Source organism: Antechinus flavipes, chromosome 3, assembly GCF_016432865.1.
Source record: "Antechinus flavipes isolate AdamAnt ecotype Samford, QLD, Australia chromosome 3, AdamAnt_v2, whole genome shotgun sequence".
NCBI classification, from domain to species: Eukaryota; Metazoa; Chordata; class Mammalia; order Dasyuromorphia; family Dasyuridae; genus Antechinus; species Antechinus flavipes.
In genome coordinates this window covers 82,483,314-82,504,160 of record NC_067400.1, presented here as the reverse complement: position 1 = coordinate 82,504,160, position 20,847 = coordinate 82,483,314, and the positions used below count along the sequence as shown (strand labels likewise).

The 20,847-nt window shown below is 33.8% G+C and overlaps 1 protein-coding gene across 1 annotated transcript in view; it reads left to right on the top strand.

Moving 5' to 3' along the window:
• Positions 1–20,847, top strand: part of FAM117B (family with sequence similarity 117 member B) — a 103,578-nt gene that overhangs the window by 33,623 nt on the left and 49,108 nt on the right. The window contains exons 3-4 of the mRNA XM_051983766.1: positions 13,733–13,825; positions 17,650–17,763. Coding sequence (XP_051839726.1) covers positions 13,733–13,825; positions 17,650–17,763 — 207 coding nt within the window. The remainder of the gene's footprint in view (positions 1–13,732; positions 13,826–17,649; positions 17,764–20,847) is intronic.

The window sequence follows — 20,847 nt, the reverse complement described above, 5'->3', positions numbered from 1 at the left end:
CCATTCTTTGGGGAATAGCTGCTGACTAATTGTGATTTTGTTGACTTAATAGAATAGTGGTGTATTATAAGAAATGATGTCTATGAAAATTTAGGAGAAAGATAGGCTTATAAGGTATAACAGAGTAAAGCAGCCAGAACTAGAACCAATATATGTAATCACTATGATAACTAGTAAAAATAACACTAAAAATGATTGAATTCATTTGCAGTGAGCAATCTTGATCCTGGAGAATAGATGGCAAAGCACATTTCTCTCTTCTTAATGACACTATATATCAGTCTACAAGAGCAGAATATTGCTATGCTGTCAGACAGAATTTATTTGGCTGTTTAATTTTCTTTAACTGTTTTTCTTTGTTACAAGGGAGGCATTCAATAGTGAGGGAATAGTGGAAAACAATTTTGTGGTTTTAAAAAAATTAGGTCTCAGTAAAACTCTGGTAGATTTCATGATTTTGTTTGTCTTCTTTTGGGACTTAGCCAGTTTATCTATCTTTTTCCCAAAATGGAATACTCAGAAATGAACCTAACATTCCATGTATGGTCTTATCAGGTACTATGAGCTGTTAATGTCTTCTTCATTTGGAACACTTTCTATATTAATGTAGCTTAAGATGATGCATTATTGTAATAATGATTCATTGAGGTTGTAATCAATTGCAATTTTTTTTCAGTTGTACTATGTAATAGCATCATGTATTAATGAAAGGGATTTTTTAAATTCAAGTATAAGACTTGACATTTGTCTCTTTTAAATTTCATATTCTTACCTTTGAATGAAACTGAGCTTGTCAAGATCTTTTTACTTAACTTTATACAATATCACATTATTACAACTATCTTTCTTTACTCCACTTTCATAGTATTTTATTTTTTTTAATTTTGTGTGAAGATAGTTTTCAACATTCATTTTTCAAAAATTTTCCCCCCTCTTTCTTATCCCCACTCCCAAGACAGCAAGCAGTGTGATGTAGGTATGAGTAATCTTTCTTAACTTTGTTATATGCAAATTTGATAAGTCTAATATCTTTGTCTTTATTCAGGTTATTATGAAATGTTCAACAGCACAGGCTCAAGGACAGATATTCTTTTGAAATTTGGATCCAATAGTTTAATTGGTCAGGATCACCAAATTCAGAGGAACTTTAGAGGCTATCTAGTTTATCACCTTATTTGACAGATGAGGCATAATTTAGACCAGGTCCTCTGATTTCCATATTTGTGCCTTTTCAACTGTACTGTGAGACGTGAACAAATTCAGAAACCTAGGTAAATGGTGTGCCCAGCATTAATTACCTTCATCTACTAGTCTAATGATCTTATCAGGAAAAAAAATCAGTCAGTTTATGTTATTTAACCTCCTGTGGGCCCTCATTGCAGTAAGGGATAGAACATTGCATCCGTAGTCAGGAAGACTTTAAGTTCAAGTTTGACCTAAGACACTTAATTATCTGCATGAGCTTGAGCAGTTCACTTCATCTCTCTGTTTGCCTCTTATTTACCCATCTGTGAAACAGGAATAACTGTTCTTAACCTCCCTTCTTACCTTCTTCTTTCCCAAGATTTTAGTGGAAATCTTAAAATGAATTTGATCCTTTCCTATGTAACCATGTTTGTAAATGTCTCTCTCCCACCTTCTTCCACCAAAGGAGGAATAAGGAAGGTAAAGTTGGTCATTAGGTTTGATAATTAAGAACTCTTTGGTAACTTGGAAAGTTTCAATTGAATGATGCGACTGGAAACTAGATTCCAGAGATTTTAGAAGACATAAGATCACAGGAAATTAAGTCTGGTAGGATTGATGGCTTTCCAACAAATTTTAGTCAGGAAGGGAAAAAAAGATACAACTGGGGATGGTTTAGTCAAGTCTGATTTTTCTGAAAGATTATGGAGACATTTTGGAAGGAACTTTTTCAATCTTTCAAGATTGGGGAATTCCTATGTCTCTCTTCTCCTCTTCCCCTTCTTAAATTTAGTAAATAGTTTTAAGTCCTATCACAAGTTGAGCCTCATTTGAAACATTAGATAGCCTGATGTGAATTTTTTTTTTTTTGGCATGAGCATTTCCATTTCTCAGATCATTTAATAATTGGGGAGTATCTTTTATTATAAATCGGAATCTTAGAAATGAGACCTTTACCAGAAAAACTTTCTGCAAAGACTTTGCCTTAGTCAGTTGTACTCTCAATCTTAGTTCTATTGGATTTGGTGGAAGAACTCCCTCTATCAGCTATTCTACAACTTTGTTTTGGGTTTCTAGAGATGGATTAAATGACTTGACTTGGAACACATTGTGTCAGAGGCAGGACTTGGAACCCACATCTTCTTGACGCTGGGTTGGCTCTCTATCCATGATGTTAACAGTACCAGTAATTTTCTCAGCTAAAGCTAAAAGATATTCAAGACCCTGAATTCATAGGGTTTTAGAATTATGAAGTAAGACACCCAGATAAGATTGTATTGTATTGGGTCATGGGAGCCCATTTCTTTCAAGTTTTACTGTAGCAGTGATGCAAAAAGGGCATCAGGTTGAATATAGTAACCAAGAAATGTGAAGAGAAACATCATTAAATTCCTTCATTCAGCTCAGACCTGTGTCAGAAGTTGTAGACATTAGAATATCTGAGTGCTACCAAGAGAAGAGAAACAGAGTGATGGTCCACAACAGTCCTAAATAAGAAGCTTACACCATAGCACTGATTAGGAATCTCTCTGGTGAACAGAGCTTCCACTACAATGAGTGAAGCAGAGAGGAATAGATACAACGTACAACAACTGACTAAGGAAGCCTTGGCAAGAGGCAGAAAACCAGCCAGCATACCTGACCAGCAACAGCTGACAGCCTGGTTCTAAGCCTACAATGTGGAACCTTGAAGGGATTTGGCTGCAGACATACCAAGAGAAGGAGGTTGTCAGCAGAAAAAATCCGGGAAGGGAAAATCACAACAAAGAATTCCTGGCTACCAGATTCATTCATTCAAGATCCAAGATTACCTAGAAGAAATGAATCAAAATGAGGACTATGAAGGAAAGAATTGGAAGGAGAACTAATAGTCTTATTTTTCTATTTTAAAATTTTTATCATTTTATTTTTTATCAGTTACATGTAAAAGATAATTTTTAATATTCATTTTAATTTTTTGAGCTTTAAAATCTTTTCCCTCTCTGTGCCTACTTCCCTTTTTAAAAAATATTCTATTTAATAATAACTTTATATTGACAGAATCCATGCCAGGGTAATTTTTTTACATTATCCCTTGCACTCATTTCTGTTCCGATTTTTCCCCTCCCTCCCTCCACCCCCTCCCCTAGATGGCAGGCATTCCTATATATGTTAGATATGTTGCAGTATATCCTAGATACAATATATATTTGCAGAACTGAACAGTTCTCTTGTTGCACAGGGAGAATTGGATTCAGAAGGTAAAAATAACCCGGGAAGAAAAACAAAAATGCAGATAGTTCACATTCATTTCCCAGTGTTCTTTCTTTGGGTGTAGCTGCTTCTGTCCATCATTTATCAGTTGAAACTCAGTTAGGTCTCTTTGTCAAAGAAATTCCACTTCCATCAGAATACATCCTCATACAATATCGTTGTCGCAGTGTATAATGATCTCCTGGTTCTGCTCATTTCACTTAGCATCAGTTCATGTAAGTCTCTCCAACCCTCTCTGTATTCATCCTGCTGGTCCTTTCTTACAGAACAATAATATTCCATCACATTCATATACCACAATTTACCCAGCCATTCTCCAATTGATGGGCATCCATTCATTTTCCAGTTTCTAGCCACTACAAACAGGGCTGCCACAAACATTTTGTGTGCCTACTTCCCTAATTGAGAAGGCAAGTAATTTGATATAGCTTATACATGTGCTTTCATGCAAAACATATTTAAATGGAAAAAGTTTTAAACTTTTAAGTTTTAGGGATTAATTTGTACTTAAGCTTTCAGTTTTAAAACTTTAAGTTTTAAGTAGGAGATCTGTTATATTAGAGAGAAAAGAAAGGAGGAAATACCTTAGGAAAAAAAGGAGGACAGAAATTTTTTTTCTCAATAATTTTTCAATTTCAATAATTTTTTTCCTCATTTTTTAAAATACATGTAAAGATAGTTTTTAACGTTCATTTTTGTAAGACTTTGTGCTCCAAATTTTTTCTCCTTTTCTTAGCTTTCCCATCGCTAAGCAATCTGATATAGATTAAATATGTGCAATCCTTTCTAATATTTTATCATGTTGTACAGACAAAAAAAAGAAAAAAATGATGAAAAGGTGAAACTACTATTTTCATCCACAGTCAGTCTCCTTAGTTTTCTCTTTCTGAATGCAGAGAGCATTTTCCATTCCAAGTCTTGGAATTGCCCCAAATTACTGTTGTTGAGAAGAGCTAAATCCATTACAAGTGATCATCACATAATCTTGTTACAGTGTACGGTGTTCTCTTGGTTCTGCTCACTTCATTCAGCATTAGTTCATATAAGTCTTTACAGACTTTACTTGAAATCAGCCTACTCATCATTTCTTATAGAACAATAATATTCCATTACATTCATATACCATAACATATTCAGCCATTCCCCAACTGATGGGGCAAACACTCAATTTTCAGGTCCTTGCCACTTCTCTTTTATGATCTTTTTGAGATCAGTAATGACACTGCTGGATCAAAGCATATGCCCTTTTGGCATAATTCGAAATTGCTTTCCAGAATTGAGTTCGTCAATCTTCATATTGGGTTGTCAGAATTTGAATTTTTTTGGTTTGTATTTTTTATAATAGCTTTTTATTTTCAAAATACATGCAAAGATAGTTTTCAACACTCACCCTTATAGAACCTTTGTGTTCCAATTTTTTTTTTCTATCTCTTCCTTCCTCTAGACTTAACCAATATAGGTTAAACATGTGCAGTTCTTCTAAATATATTTCTACATTTATCATGTTGCACAAGAAAAATCGGATCAAAAGAGGAAAAAAAAAGCAAGCAAACAAAAAAAAGGGGAAAATACTTTTTTGTGATAATTTCAATCTCCATAGTCTTCTCTCTGGGTGCAAATAGCTCTCTCCATCACAAGACTGTTGGAATTTCTCTGAATCACCTCATTTTTAAAAAGAGCCACATCCATTACAATTAATCATTGCATAATCTTGTTGTTGCTGTGTCAATGTTCTTTTGGGTCTACTCACTTCACTTAGAATCAGTTCATGTAAGTCTTTCCAAGCCTTTCTGAAATTGGTCTGCTGATCATTTCTTAACAATCAATAATAATCAATTACATTTATATACCATAACTTATTTAACCATTCCCCAACTGATTAACATCAGAACTTAATTCTTAGTAAGTGAGAGTTAAAAAGAATAACTAAACATGGATATAGGAAATACACAATTGTCTCAGTCTTGGTCTGTGCCAATAAAATACAAATGACAAGGCAATGGAGACGTGAGCAGATTTAGAACTAAACCACTGTACTACAGGATTACTTTATAAAAGTAGATAAAATAATAATAAAATTAATCTGGGGAGAACAAAAGATCAAAAATTGTAAAGGAAATTAGAAAAATGTGAAAGGTAGTGCTAATAATACTAGATTGCAAACTGCAAAGTAATACAGATTAGGTATTCAACATTCAAATCCAAAAGAACATAGTAGTGTGTTCCTTTTTCTTCTGTACAACATGATTAAACTAAACAATCTTAGCTTTTGAATAAGAACTAAACATTTGATAGAAGCTGCTGAGAACAGAAATTATTCATACCAGTGTCTTATACCATATGCCACAATAAGCTTCAAAATAATCCATAACCTAGGAATTAATTAGAATAGTGGAAGGATTCATGATCCTCCCCCTCCCCCCCCCCCCCAAAAAAAAAAAAAGATGGGAGGATAAGGAAATATAATTTTGATTATATGTAATTAAGAAGCTTTTACAGAAACAAATCAGTATAGTTAAAATTAAAAGGATCATAGTTTTAATAATATTTTTGGATCCCTTTGTATTAATAGGACTTCAGTAGATAATAGCCTTTCTGATTTCATGGTAACAGGGCCCAGAGCTAGAGTGATGGCATTTTCTTAGATTATTTTTCTTCTTGGTTGAAATAAACCTGTCAATTATAGTTTAGTTTTTGGATCTAGTCATTCAGCCAGTTTCAAATCTCCTATTCCTATCACCTATTTTTGTTTTTGTTTCTTAGGTTACCTTTTTCCTGTTCTCTGTATTTTGTATAGATACTTGTGTATCTCTAGAATGCAAGTTTCTTGAAGACAGGGACTATTTTGCTTTTGTCTTCTAGGGACTAGTGCCTCGTATAGTTCTCTGCATGTAGTAATCTCTCAATAAATGTTTTGTTATTTCAATTAGTTAATCAACAAATATTTATATTATAGACATACTCTGTGTCAGATACATTGCCTTTCTTGAGGTTTTTCTGACCCTGATCTTTACCCTATGACCCTTGGGATTTTCTTTCCACTTGTTCACTGTTGTCTTTCATTAATATGCAAGCCTTTAGAGGGGCAGGCATCTTCTTACTTATTTTTTGTGAGTGCAATGCTTGGCACATTGTAAATGCTTAATAAATAAATGCCTGCTACCTGGAGATATAAATGCTGAGAAGAGAAGTTTTTACTTGCAAGGGGCTTAGCTTAATGGAAGAGGCAAATATACATAAAAACATACATTGCATAAAGATAAAATGAATAAATGTAAATACACAATAGTTAAAATACTAGAGGGTTTGGGCAGGGGGTCATTAGCATTTTTGAGGATTTCAGGGAAGGATTAGAAAGGGTTTTACACAAAAAATGATAAGGGATTCTTAAAGAAAGAGAGGGATTTTCAGAAGTAGCGCCAAGGAGAAGTTCATTACTGTCCTGTGGGCAGCTGGTGCAGAGGCGCAAAAAGCAGGAGATAAATTATGTTTGAGGAGTTGGACAACTACAGAGGTAGTCAGATCCATTGAGGCTGGGAAGATAGGCCTTTAAAATATCAACAGAAGCAGTGGTTTTATCTCTCAGACAGTTAAGGGATCTTTGGCTTACTTGAGGGGGGGGGGGAGGTCACATGCTTAGAGAAAACTATGGCAGCAGTGTGGGGTGCAGCATTGGAATGGGAGAGGTGGGAGATGAGCAGGGGAATGGAATGGGCACCTCACAAAGGGGCTGGCTGGGGGAGGGGAGGGAGAACATTGGAAGGTACTTTCCAGATTTGTTGCACCAATTTCTTAACTCTAGTGCCTGTCTTCTTTTCGTAGCTCTCTTAATGTGAGTAAATGAGAATAGTTTTTCCTGTCACTATTAATAGTTTTCTGGAATCCTTCTTTTGAGAATTTTGCTCATATCTTTGGTCCCCTTACCATTTGGGAATGACCCTTATGAGATATTTTTTAATTCCCATAGTAACTTTTTTAAAAAGGAGTAATTGAAAAATGAGGCCTGTTTTTTTTTCTTTCTTTTTTTGTTTTGTTTTGGTTTGCATGGCCTGTTCTTGAGGAATGCTTCTTGTTTAGTTTTAAGACAAAAATTGTCAGAAGGTCAATTTTGGTTTTTAAGTTTAGACACTAGACATTACTAAACAAAATCAGAAAGCCCAGATAAAAAAGATTTTGGTTACAAAATAAGATGAGTACATGGGAATTTTACAGAAAGTAGGAAGGAGAAGGTAATGATTTACACATCAAAGAAGAAATGGCAGAAAGGGAAGATCTATATCAGGTAAAACAGGAAACTAGCTAACAGGAGCTTTGGCTGATAAATTTGATTTTGTAGATTCCAGCTAAATATGTGACTTGTTCATCTTAAATGTACTAAGAAAGTTAAGCCAGAAAATCTTTTAGGACCTTGTAAATAAAATAAGATACAATATTTTCTAGTTCTGTGAAGTTTGTGGTCTGGCCATGTGGAAGGGGGGGGATAGAATAGATCTATGCATTTTCAGTGGGGAAAACTCTGCTGATCATATAGGAAGAAATTAGAGAAAGAAAGGAAATCATTTTAGCATAAGGAAGTTACAACTATTAAAAGATACTGGTAAATTGATTAGGCTTCATTGAATTAAGCCATTTATTACAGCACTTTTTGGATTCACAAACAACTGAAAACAAAGTAGGTACTCATCAACTGAGGAATGCTTGAAAAAATTGTACCATATCAATAGAGTAAAATGTTATTGTATTGTAAGAAGATAGAACTATACAAAATCCAGAGAAATTTGGAAAATTTATATGAACTAAATTCATAGTGAAATAAGCAAAAGGAGAACAACCTATAGGATAGTGATTGTAACATAAGGAAAAAAAATACTTGAAAAGACTTTAGAGCTTATCAGTACTGTGACCAGTCATGACTTAAGACTCACACTGAAGCCTGCCTCTTGCCTTTTGGCAGATGAGACACAGTTTCAAACATAGCCCTGGTGTTGATGTAGACATACATGCTTATGTCAAAAAAAGAAACTTAATACCTACTACTCATAGAGTATTGATACAGATATTCAACCTAAACCCTCCCAACATGATTTAACAGGAAGACCAGGGTCTCTCATCATGGATGATCAGCAGATTGACAGACAACAATCTGCACCCACTGCACTATGTTCACAGATCCATTAAAATATTGATGTAACTAACACATCATCTAATACTGGATAAGTAGGCCAAAAGACAAAAACAAGAAAAAAATGATTTAGATCAAAAAAGAAAAAGATACACATAATAGAAATAATTACTTGAAAAAATGTTTAATGTAACTAATAAAAATGCAAATTTTAAAATATAGGCTACCCTTTCAAACTTACCAAAAAGTCACAAAAATGAACATTGCCAGTATTGTTTTTGAGGGTATTCTAGAAGGACAAATTTGAAGTAAGTATATCTATATTCAACTCTACTTGCGTCACAAAACTGATTTCATTAAGATCATAGGGAATATGCCCTAAGAATCTTATTACCCTTCACTACCTTAAGGATCAGTGATTTCCTTTGTGTGCATAATTTCCCCTCTACCAAAACAAGTCACAAACCCACAAAGTAAGCAGATGGTCTTCCAGAAATCCAATAACCAAAATAATTCAGCATCTTAAGAACAACTGCGCATTGTTTTGAAAATCACCAAAGCCAGTTCTGGAAGGACTGTGTAGTCCGTCCATTAATGTCCTGGAAGCAAAGTCTTTCTAGGTGAGGAAGATTAGTCAGAAGCTTTATGAATCAAGTGTCCTTTCTATCCTTTGCCATAGTGAAGAAGTGGAATAGGAAGGAATTCATGAAAGACGGTTATCATATAGAAAGACAATTCTGTGTAAAAGAAGAAACAACTTAATTATTCCATAAATTGGTGAATGGATGAATATACTATAGCATGCCAATGTAACAAAAAAAAATTATGACTACTCCTCAAAAAATGAAAAATAAAAGGAATACCAAAATACACTTCTGTTCCGATTTTTCCCCTCCCTCCTTCCACCCCCTCCCCCAGATGGCAAGCAGTCCTTTACATGTTGAATAGATTACAGTTTATCCTAGACACAATATATGTTTGCAGAACCGAACAGTTTTCTTGTTGCACAGGGAGAATTGGATTCAGAAGGTAAAAATAACCCGGGAAGAAAAACAAAAATGCAGATAGTTCACATTCATTTCCCAGTGTTCTTTCTTTGGGTGTAGCTGCTTTTGTCCGTCATTTATCAATTGAAACTCAGCTCTCTTTATCGAAGAGATCCACTTCCATCAGAATACATCCTCAAACAGTATCGTTGTTGAGGTATATAATGATCTCCTGGTTCTGCTCATTTCACTTAGCATCAGTTCATGTAAGTCTCGCCAGTCCTCTCTGTATTCATCCTGCTGGTCATTTCTTACAGAACAATAATATTCCATAACGTTCATATACCACAATTTACCCAGCCATTCTCCAATTGATGGGCATCCTTTCATTTTCCAGTTTCTAGCCACTACAGACAGGGCTGCCACAAACATTTTGACACGGTATTAAGTTTCTTATACTTTATTGTATTTGCTGTTTTAAGATAATTTTATTTAATAATTTTTTTACACCACATTCACTTCCCAGTGTGTTTCCCCACCTCCCTGCTAGTTATTCCTCATACAGAATTTTTAGAAGAGAAAAAGCATAGTGTAATAGAACTAAAAAATGCATAGAAAACATAATGGCAACCTATAATTGTTCCAAATGTGTCCATCTGCAAATAAAGAAGGGTTGGTGCTTTTTTATCTAGCTTCTTCATTTAATATGGTCATTGTAATTAAAAGCATTCAGTTTGAATTTTGTATTTTTGTTCTTCATTCCATTGTTACTATGTGTATTTATGTATGTATTTCGCTCTGCATACTTTACTTTGTATCTGTTTATATTAAGTCTTTTCGTGCAACTATGTATTTATCATATTTGTTTCTTACAAGACGTTTCATTCACTTACCGTGACTTGTTAACCAGGTGTCATTTGCATTATATAAGAGGTCAAAGGTTATAAATGCAATTCTCAATTTTTTAAAATTACTACCAACCTTTCAAAAGGAATGCTCCAAATAACTAATAACAAAAGGAATATAGTTTACAACTCTTGAGTTTCTGCTTTTTACACAGTAAATTGGTAACGACAATAAAAGATTGAAACAGCAAACATAGGAGGCATTATCTAAAGATTGGCATATTATTGCAGTGTTGGTGGAGCTGTTGAATTGATTTGTTTTAACTGTTTTGGAAAGTAATTTTGAATTGTAAGAAAGTTAAAATGTGAGCATCAGAAATAAAACATTTTTAAAGGGAGAGAGAATAATATTTGTGATTTTAAGAAAAAGTAAATATTTTTATGTTTTTAAATTCAAAATTCTTTTAACATTTGTTTTCTCTGAATTCTCTGAGATATACTATAAGTTTATGAAAAATTTATATTTCTAGATTTTTATTCCATTCCACTGAACTGTTTGTTTTTTCTTACCTAATAGCAAATAATTGAATGAAGATTGCATTGTAATAAATTTTCAAGATGAGATGTCTATCTTAAAATTTTTGTCCTTTATATTCTTGTCTTTCTTAATTTTTAAAATAAATTTAACTTTGTTTAACCTAGCAGTATACACATAAATATCCCCCCAAGTAATTATTTATGATAATTGTTTTATTTTGTATTATATTTTATATTGTTTATATTGTATTATCATAATTATCATATTTTATCATAAATGTCTTATTTTTATCATAATTATAATATTTTATTATAAATGTTTTATTTTGTAAGTTATTTATTATTCTCTTGACCATTTATACATTGGAGAAAAGATACTGCCTTTGAATATTTTTCTATTAGTCTCCACCTTCTCTTCCAACCTATGTAGATAGTTGGGATACTAATATAATATAGTTTATTTCAAGGCTTGGGATAACTTTTGGTAATGGAACTTAAACTTCTGTGACTCAAGAAGATGGTTTTCAAGAGTTTCTATGCCTGAAAAATGCAGTTTCTCTTCAGCCAGTCTTGAAGAGAACTTCTCCAATCCTAGTAAGGCTAGTATTTGAATAGTAGACATCTTTGTGTGTCACTAGTCTTCTGCTTGATCCCTTTTCAGTGTCAGATTGTGTCTCTTTAGACTTGGAGAACTCAGAAATATTTCTTTACCTGCTTGGGCATTAATAAGCCTTAAATTTCCTGCTTTGTCTTTTTAAACATTGAATATTCTTTCAGTAACAATTTTTGTTAAAAATTAAAACTTCAAAGTGATAATGGTTTTTAGTGAATATATTCAAATTCACAATTCATAATTTTAAATCTAATTCTGAGTCTTATGTAGATATTTTTTGAGTAAAATAACTATTTCTCTTATTCTCCCTAAAAAGGCTGTGGAGATTCTTAACTGGCTCTTGCTTTTTAAAGACAGTATACAATTCCATTCTTTGATTTCAAAATTTTCACTACTTAAATATTTCAGTGACTTTTTTTATGCCATCACTTCTCCTATCTTTCCCTTTGCCCCTTCCTCTGGGAGCCAGAGCAGGCTCAGTCTGAAATCTACCTACTCTAACAGATAGTGGTTTCCTAGATCTTCTCAGATTTCTGACCCCTTTAGAGTTTTCTCTGCTTTTGGTACCTCTGAACAGAAAGCCTTGAAGGCTACAAGACTTTCTGATTCATTTCTAGAAGATAGTTTTGGGAGTCTAGTAACCTATTTGCTTTCCCTATGCTGATTTTGTTGTTGAGTTGCTGTATTCCATTTCCTAGGAATATCTTACTGACTTCATGTGCAGTTCTAGACTAGATGTCACTTAATGTATTTCTCATTGAATTTCTTGATCATTGTTCAATACAGTACATACTTTAGGTTTTCCTGAAAGCTATGTGAGAACTGGGCCATCTGTCTTTGCTTAGGCAGTCATCTTGGTCGGAAGACTCTCACAACTTTATATTTCTCTACATTGGAGTTCTTTGGATTTTTTCCATTTGCAAGGATATTTCTTTGAATTTCTTCAAATACAGAATCAAAGTCACTCCTCATGACCTTATATATTTAGTGGTATTCAATATCTTGAATCTCACTTAAGCTAAAGTTTAATCAAAATCAGTTTTTCACATATGTAACGTGGCTTGATCTTAGTTTTTATTTCCATTTCCTTACATATCTACTAGGTATCCTTTTTATTACTTTCACTGATTGATTTAATTTTTTCCTATGTCTTGTATTTTACAAATGTCTTTATTTCCCTGCCTCCCATAGGAATATCTATTTAGTACTTTTTTACATTTTGATCAAATAACTTTAAGAATTTGATATTTCTTCTGTTGTGTTAATTCAGCTTACATAAATATGAAATTTGTTTCCCTGCCTCTTTTTTTTCTCTTTAATATGTTTAGAGGCAGTAATGGGTAGGAAGAGCCTTAATGGCAGCAGAGGCTACTTTATATGAAGCTATAAGGTAATTGATGTTTCCTCTTCAGGCAGCAGTTACATTTGCCCCTTCCTTCTAATTTCCATTCCCCTTATTGCTGTCTGCTAAAACTACAATTCTTTAGCAGCAAGCAGTGGGAACCTTCATATCAGTCATTTTCTGTTCCTTTTGCTGGGCAGCACAAAATAACACTATAGCTCCCCTTCTCTGAGCCATGATTCTGGAACAGTGAGGACACCAGCAGTGCCTGATCTTATCCTGTCAGTCTTTGCCTCTAATCCCAGGGTGAGCACACAGTGGTCGCAGCCTGTGCTATGCCTTGCTCCTCCTCCAGGCTCTTGACGGTGAGTCCTCAGTCTACTCGAGGATCTAGTATGGTGAATAGGAAGATGTGATGTAGTAGAGATAGGTTCTCTCATATATATATATATATATATCATTAATACAGAACTGTAGACTTGCCTCTCTTTCATCTCAGGCCAGGGTGTAATACACACCAGCAGCATTTTTACCTCTGACTTCTGGAGATACCATTTGTTGGATTCCTTTCTTCTAAGACTTTTTACGAATTCTTTCTCATTTTTTCTCTTCTTATCTTCCCTCTGTTCTTTATTTCTCTTTTCATTCCTTCCTCAGATTTCCTTTAGGATTTCTCCCCCTATCCTCACCTTATATGAAATATTAAAATAGTTTGTTGTTTAGGTATTCAGTTTATTTTATCAGATTTCTCCTAATAAGTTTATTAAATGTTTTCACATTATGCATGTACTTGGGTTTTGTTTTTTGATGTGATGAATCAACTTTGATCAATTTTTTTTTCTATTGCAGACAGAGACTGCATGGGCTGAAGAGTACTCAGAGAAGAAGAAAGGCTCCCATAAGCGTTCAGCATCTTGGGGCAGCACAGACCAACTTAAAGAGGTCAGGAATTCCTATATAGAGTAGTTTGATTTAAAGCAATTTGCTTGAGCCAGTCTTATCCACAAAATTGTGATACATAAAGATTTTCATGAATTTGAATGACTGAACAAAAGTCAGTTGAAGTGATTTATTGAGTGGGAAGATGAGGTCATTACTCTGGTGATTTTCAGGGATAGTTTTTATTCAGATTTTGTTTTTGTTAATTCTAGTTTGTGCCTATTATATCAGTAAATATCAGTATTCTTATTTTTAAAAACAGCTCAAACATTTATATTTGTATTCGCATCTCTGTGTTAATATTAATAATTTCTAGAGTGAATTTCAGGGAATGCTGGCATATTTCAGACCCTGGTGACCAAGTTAGTTTAGAAAATACTATTCATACAAATAAAATGGTAATATCTTACTATAGGAACTGCTGTCAGACTTTGGTTACACTTCATAGAGCCCTTCTCTTCCTTAAGTCTCAGCTCAAACACTATCTTCTGAATGAAGTCATTCCTGATCTCCCCAGAATTCTAGCACAGAATTGTCACTATTTTCTGGGTTGAATTTCATTTGTCTATATGGTTGCTAACAAGTTTAATCAGTTGTAGTAGATTGTTAGTATTTGTAATAAGTCATTAAGAAGATCACTATTATAAGACATCCATCACTTATTTCAATTAAATGATTGTTTTCACAATCACAAAATAGAAGAAAATAGTAATTGCCTGTTAGTATGTTATTGTTGCATAGAGAAAATAGAGACTTTTAGAAAACATCACAGAATTAATGTAGCTTAGATTTTAAAAATTCATGAGAGAAACATCCTTGAGACAGGGCCTCAGGTACCAAAGAAAAAATCTAAATTGCTGTCCTTTATAGATATGAAAGTATAAAAAAAAAGTGACTGGATAATTTCACAAATTTATTATTGAATTTCAATAAACCCCTACCCCCCAAAAAATTGAATAATAGACATTAGAGTGCTAATTTAGAATCAGGAAGTTTATGCCAATTATATGAATATTGGTAACTTACTAAATTTCTCTGACCCTCAGTATCTTAATTTATTATAAGGATTTTTAACTTGGGGTCTCCCAGCCTCCATGAAGACCAGGAATAGATTGGGAAGAGGGAACATGTCTGTGAATTTGAATTGAGGGAGATAAGGGGAAAGAGAAACAACAGTATATTTTTTAAAAAATATATTTAAAACATCATGTAACAGTATTTTGTAGGCTTCACCAGATTGCCAAAGGGGTCCATTGCGGGAGGGAGAAGGGTGTATGTTTAGAATCTCTAATCTTCAAAATGAAGATAATTGTACTTCACAGGAAGTTAGGGGTCTCAGAAGAGAGTCTATTGTATGTAAAACTTTTTGCAGATTTTAAAGCTCTCTATAACTCTAATTCTGTATTGATTAGTCTTTACCCTTTTTTAATTAGTTGTGTGGTAGTGAGGATGTGGTCTGGTATAAAAGAAATCATTTGTGAATGCTTATCTTTTCCCTTCTCATTTTCATCAGATTTCCTCTCTGGGTGTGCAGACCAGGGTCATTGTCATAAAGGTCTTTTTTTTGGAGATGAGAATCACATGTGATTTGGTAATTGCTAGTAGGCTAGCTAGGGCCTGAGGTACATTCACAAAAAGGGAATAGGAATAATTTCTACATGCAAGGAGTTTTCCTTTGGAAGAAAAGTATCCCCTTTTCCAATGGGGGCAGTTCTTCAAAGACATGAAAGTGGAAATGTTGAGTCATATGGGAGGAACAGAGAGATCAGTATATTGTTTTCTGTTTAACATATTAATTATATTCAGTTGTAATTTGTTAATTTTTCCATTATCTCTCTTTTTAAAAAAATCCAGAGCATCAGAAACAATTTTAACTTGTCTGCTAACTTATCAAAGTTTAATCACAGAAAAATAAAGAACTGTATAAAGCTAAAAATAAATAAATAAATAAATAACTGGCTTTGTTTTCAAATTTAAGTAATAATTGACTGTACAGTTAGGCAAAAACAACATTGATCTTATTCAAAATGGCAAAAAACTTAGTCAAATTCCAAATGTTTACAAAAAGCACAACTAATAACCTCACTGCTGTGTTATGTAAAGATATAAAAACAGCCTAAAATATCTCTTCCTCAACTTCAAAATATTTGAAAAGGAATTGTTTCTGCTGATAGAGGTGGGTCTTTTGGATTGAAAATAAAACAAAATTTGTACATACATGAAAATAATGAATGTATTTTGAAGAGAAATAAGTTAATAATTGTTTAGTGTATGAATTCTCTTTCAGTTAAGTGATTTGATTGGTCACAAATGATAAAAATGTCAGTAGGTTTTACTTTTTCTAAGCATCAGTCAATTCATCCATGTATAAGTTATTCCTCTTGTCAGTACAGATTTTAGTCTTTTTGTTCCACAGATGGTCTGTTAGTGTTGCTTTAGCCAAAATGTACCTTGTACATTGGGTAGGCCTAGTGATGAGCTTGGTTAGGCTTTGCTTGCTTTTGCAACCACCACCTCCATGCATGCACAAAGCTTTTCTCATCCTCCTGGCTGCCACTCTTCTCCCATCCAATTTTCTCTATGTCTGCTTAATGTCTATTTTGTGTCTCCTGAATGTACAGAACTGGTTCCTATGCTAGATACTTAAAATACAAAGTGTTCCAAAAATTTTAGAGCTATTTAATGTGATTAAAGCTGAAAACTGCACTAAGACTTTTAGGTAATGCTCTTTGTGTAGGATATTTCTTCTGATAAAATGTTGGTTCCTTGAAGACAAGGACTGTTTCACTTTCATTTTTATATCCTTCGTGTCCAGCCCTCCATATGTGCTCAAAGAAATGTTCTTTTATTCCTTCATTTAATAATTTTTAGTAATTGATTTGATAGGTGAATGCTTGATAACAGACATGCAAACCCATAATCAGATCAAAATCTTTCTAGTTTAGGGTGGAATCTACTGTTACATTATATTTAATTGATACTGGACTCTATCAGCACTAAAATATTTATATCAGTCCTAATTGTGGTAGCAAAGAACTGAAAATCTAATGTGGTACCACCACCTGGGAAAAACTAAACAAATGATAACATATGAATGTATATGGAGTACTCCTATACTATAAAAAGCAACCAAAAGCAGTTGGGTGGCCTGGTGAAAGGAGCATAAGCCCAGAATTAGCAGGACCTGAGTTCAAAACCAATCTCAGACACTTGACACTTAAGTAGCTTAATAAATTACTTAACCCTGATTGTGTTGCCCAAAAAAAGTAATCAAAAAAGAAATGGTTTCCAGAGACGTGAGGAGAACTGATTTAGAATGAAGTAAGCAGAATTAGGAAAACATGTTATAGTATCAACAACATTATAAAGACAACTTTGAAAAACTACAAAAAAATGGGTGCAATCAATTTCCAGTCACACTTTTAGCGGATCATTGATAACATTTCCAATTTCATCACAGGGATGATGTACTTAGGATGGAGAATGCGAAATACATCTTTAATATTTTATATGGAAGACTTTGTTTTTATTTTCATTTTTCAGTGGAATGGGAAAGAAAACAAATGAACATTAATTTAAAAAACAGACAAATCTATCACTTGTCCACAATGAAGGGTCACATTAAAGTTTTAGTGGAGCACTATATAAGGAAAAGTATATTTGTATTATAATGTTTAAGTTTTTTGTTTGAGATTAGATGTTGATATTTTGAGAATTTAATTTTGGATTCAAATAAATACACTATGTCCAAATAGTGACATGGCTTTATGTATTTTCAGGTAGTTGGGAAAAGATTCTAAAATGATATCTTTTATCTTCCCTTTTAGATTGCAAAACTGCGCCAGCAGTTACAAAGAAGTAAACACAGCAGTAGGCATCATCGGGATAAAGACCGGCAGTCTCCATTTCATGGCAACCATGCAGCCATTAACCAGTGTCAGGTAAGTCAACTGCTACAACTTGTAGAAGGGGTAAATGTCACTGCAATTTGTTCTTTGACAGATGATTATTTTTTGGGGAAAACAAATCACAATATGTGCTTGAAAGATGATTTGAGAGTAACTGCGTAATAAACCACTTCAAAAAGAACATAAATGTAACTTAAGTTGTAAAAGAAGATTTAGGTGTCATACTTGGGAACCTCCCACCATGGGGGAACCTGCAAATCTCTCCCAGTTTGGTTTCCCATCACCTATTTTGTCTGACGTGAAAATAATAAGTAATTGTAAGAGTTAAAATTGAGTAGCTTCATTTTTAGTGTGCCTTTGTCAAATATAAAATTTAAGCAGATGAGGGGCCCAGTACCCATTTTAACTAAGATACTGACATTTTATAAATTTATAACCTTGGGGGTAATCATAATTGACCTCAAGCCACCTGGGACTTTGTTCTAGGATACCAACATCTAGAAAGTGCAGAGATTTAAAATAATAACTTTTTAAAATGATACAGTTTAAGACTTGGTTACATTTATGTTCTGGTAATATCTTGCCCCTAAAACTGAGAGGTACAGCTCCTTGGCCATGGAGGCCAATTAACCTCCATGGAACTTGGTTTCCTCATCTGTAAAATGAGAAGGCTGGATTTAGGGCTTCTCAATTAGGTTCATTACAATTCTGTACCTGTTATCCTATGATTTTAGTAAGAGTAAGGGAAAACAAGAGCTGATGCTCTTCTTTCTTCTCCTTCCTCCTTAATGATGGTGTCCAACAGAAGCTATATAGACCCTTTGGAGTACCAGTTGTAATTCCCATGTTTCATTGGTGTGCTGGATTCTTCACATGGTCCTTAGAGACATAGTCTTGGAAACACAAAGGCTGAGTTAATGTCTAGTCTCTGGTTAGCACCCATTGCTGGACATCCCTGGCTTAACTTTTCTCTCTCTCTCTCTTTTTTTTTTTTTAAATAACTTTTTATTGATAGAACTCATGCCAGGGTAATTTTTTACATTATTCCTTGCATTCACTTCTGTTCCGATTTTTCCCCTCCCTCCCTCCATCCCCTCCCCCAGATGGCAAGCAATCCTTTACATGTTGAATAGGTTACAGTATATCCTGGATACAATATATGTGTGCAGAACCGAACAGTTTTCTTGTTGCACAGGGAGAATTGAATTCAGAAGGTATAAATAATCTGGGAAGAAAAACAAAAATGCAAGCAGTTTATATTCATCTCCCAGTGTTCTTTCTTTGGGTGTAGCCGCTTCTGCCCATCTTTGATCAATTGAAACTGAATTAGCTCTCTTTATCGAAGAGATCCACTTCCATCAGAATACATCCTCAAACAGTATCATTGTTGAGGTATATAATGATCTCCTGGTTCTGCTCATTTCACTTAGCATCAGTTCATGTAAGTCTCGCCTGGCTTAACTTCTCAATCAGTCCTTCAGACACCTTTCCAGCATGATGCAGACCTGTTCTAGGAGCCATTTCCTTACCCTATCCAGTGAAGATGCAAATCTGGTCCTTATCTCTGCCTCTTTTTATTTGGATCATAACCCCTATGCAAACTGACCAAACGAGAGGTAGAAAGACAAGTTACTTTGGTCTTTAGAAAACGTTTTTTAAAATGCTTTAAAGTTTAGCAAAAATAGTACTGCATATAGGTGATATCTAAAATAAAGATATTGTACAAAATTATTTGCTTTGCTAGAATAGTGTAGCAAGAAGATAAAGATTTTATTTTTAATTAAAGTTGTACAAATATAGATTCTTAGGATTTCACATAATAAGATTTAGGTGATACTTGTATTGATTGTATTACATGATAGTTGTATTAAGTGATATTTTATTTTGTTTATTTCATATAATCCCTGAACACCCTGATAGAAGATTGGTTGTTGCCTTTTAAAACGGACCTCCAACAGCATTTCGTTTTGGAACTCATTACATATTTTAATTCTACATTATACTTATCAATTTGTGGTGGTTTCTTATTCCTCTGATACAGTAGTCTCCAATTTTTTTGACTGTATAACTCTATCAGTAAAAACTTTCTGAGCAAATAGACCCCTTCCCTATATGTGTATATTTGTTCATTTATAAAATTATTATATAGAGCCTACCTTTTGAAAGCCATCTGTTGCTGCTACAAGTCAGGCGGTGGATATTCCATAGTAGAAGACAGGTTATAAGTACCCTGAGGGTGAGGCCAAAAGAAAATTGGAAACTTGTACAGCATTGGTGGAATATTAGGGAATAATGGGTGAAAGGTAAGAGTGATTGTGTTGGGAAAAAGCCCAAGGAAGAGTGGGATTCAGTTTATCTTGCTGTCATCTGATTGGTTAATCACTAACTCATCTCTTAGTATCATGCCCCATCCCCCCAAGGGAGCCTGACTCTCTAGGACTGCTTCACTAACATACTATATAAATTCCCGGAAATTGAAGATGAGAGTACATTGGACTTGGAGTCAATAAAGATATGAGTTTGAATTCAGCCCCAGGCTCTTATTGTGTGACTGGAGCAAGTCACTTAACTCCTCTTAACCTCTATATCTGCACTAGTAAAATAAGATATTAATAGCACAGGGCTTCTATGAAGCTGAAATAAAAAGAGCATGAAATGTACCTTGCAAATCTTAAGTGTGTTCTATGCATGCTGGTTAATATTGCCATCTAAAGTTGTTACCATCGAAACTTGGTATTTTATTCCTTATGAAGCCTATAATTTTTTTTTAACATTTATTTAGAATTTCTCTGTTCCTTAACGCACATAGTATTTCTGTATAGAAAGTATGTAATACCGAGAAATAGTTTCAATTCTGAAAAAAGCATTTCCATGTGCATAGCACAAAAAGAAGATTCATTATGAAACCATGAATTTCTTTTTCATACTGTTTACATTAAATGAAAATCATTTATTAACAGACACTACAGATCATTTTCAAAACTACACTGCTTTTCTGTGCTTCTTCTGAGTTTTTTAATATTGTTTTAAAATTTTAAGTTACAGATTTTTCTTTCTTCCTTCTCCACTTCCTGAGACAGTAAGCAGTTTGATATAGTTTATATATGTGCAGTCATG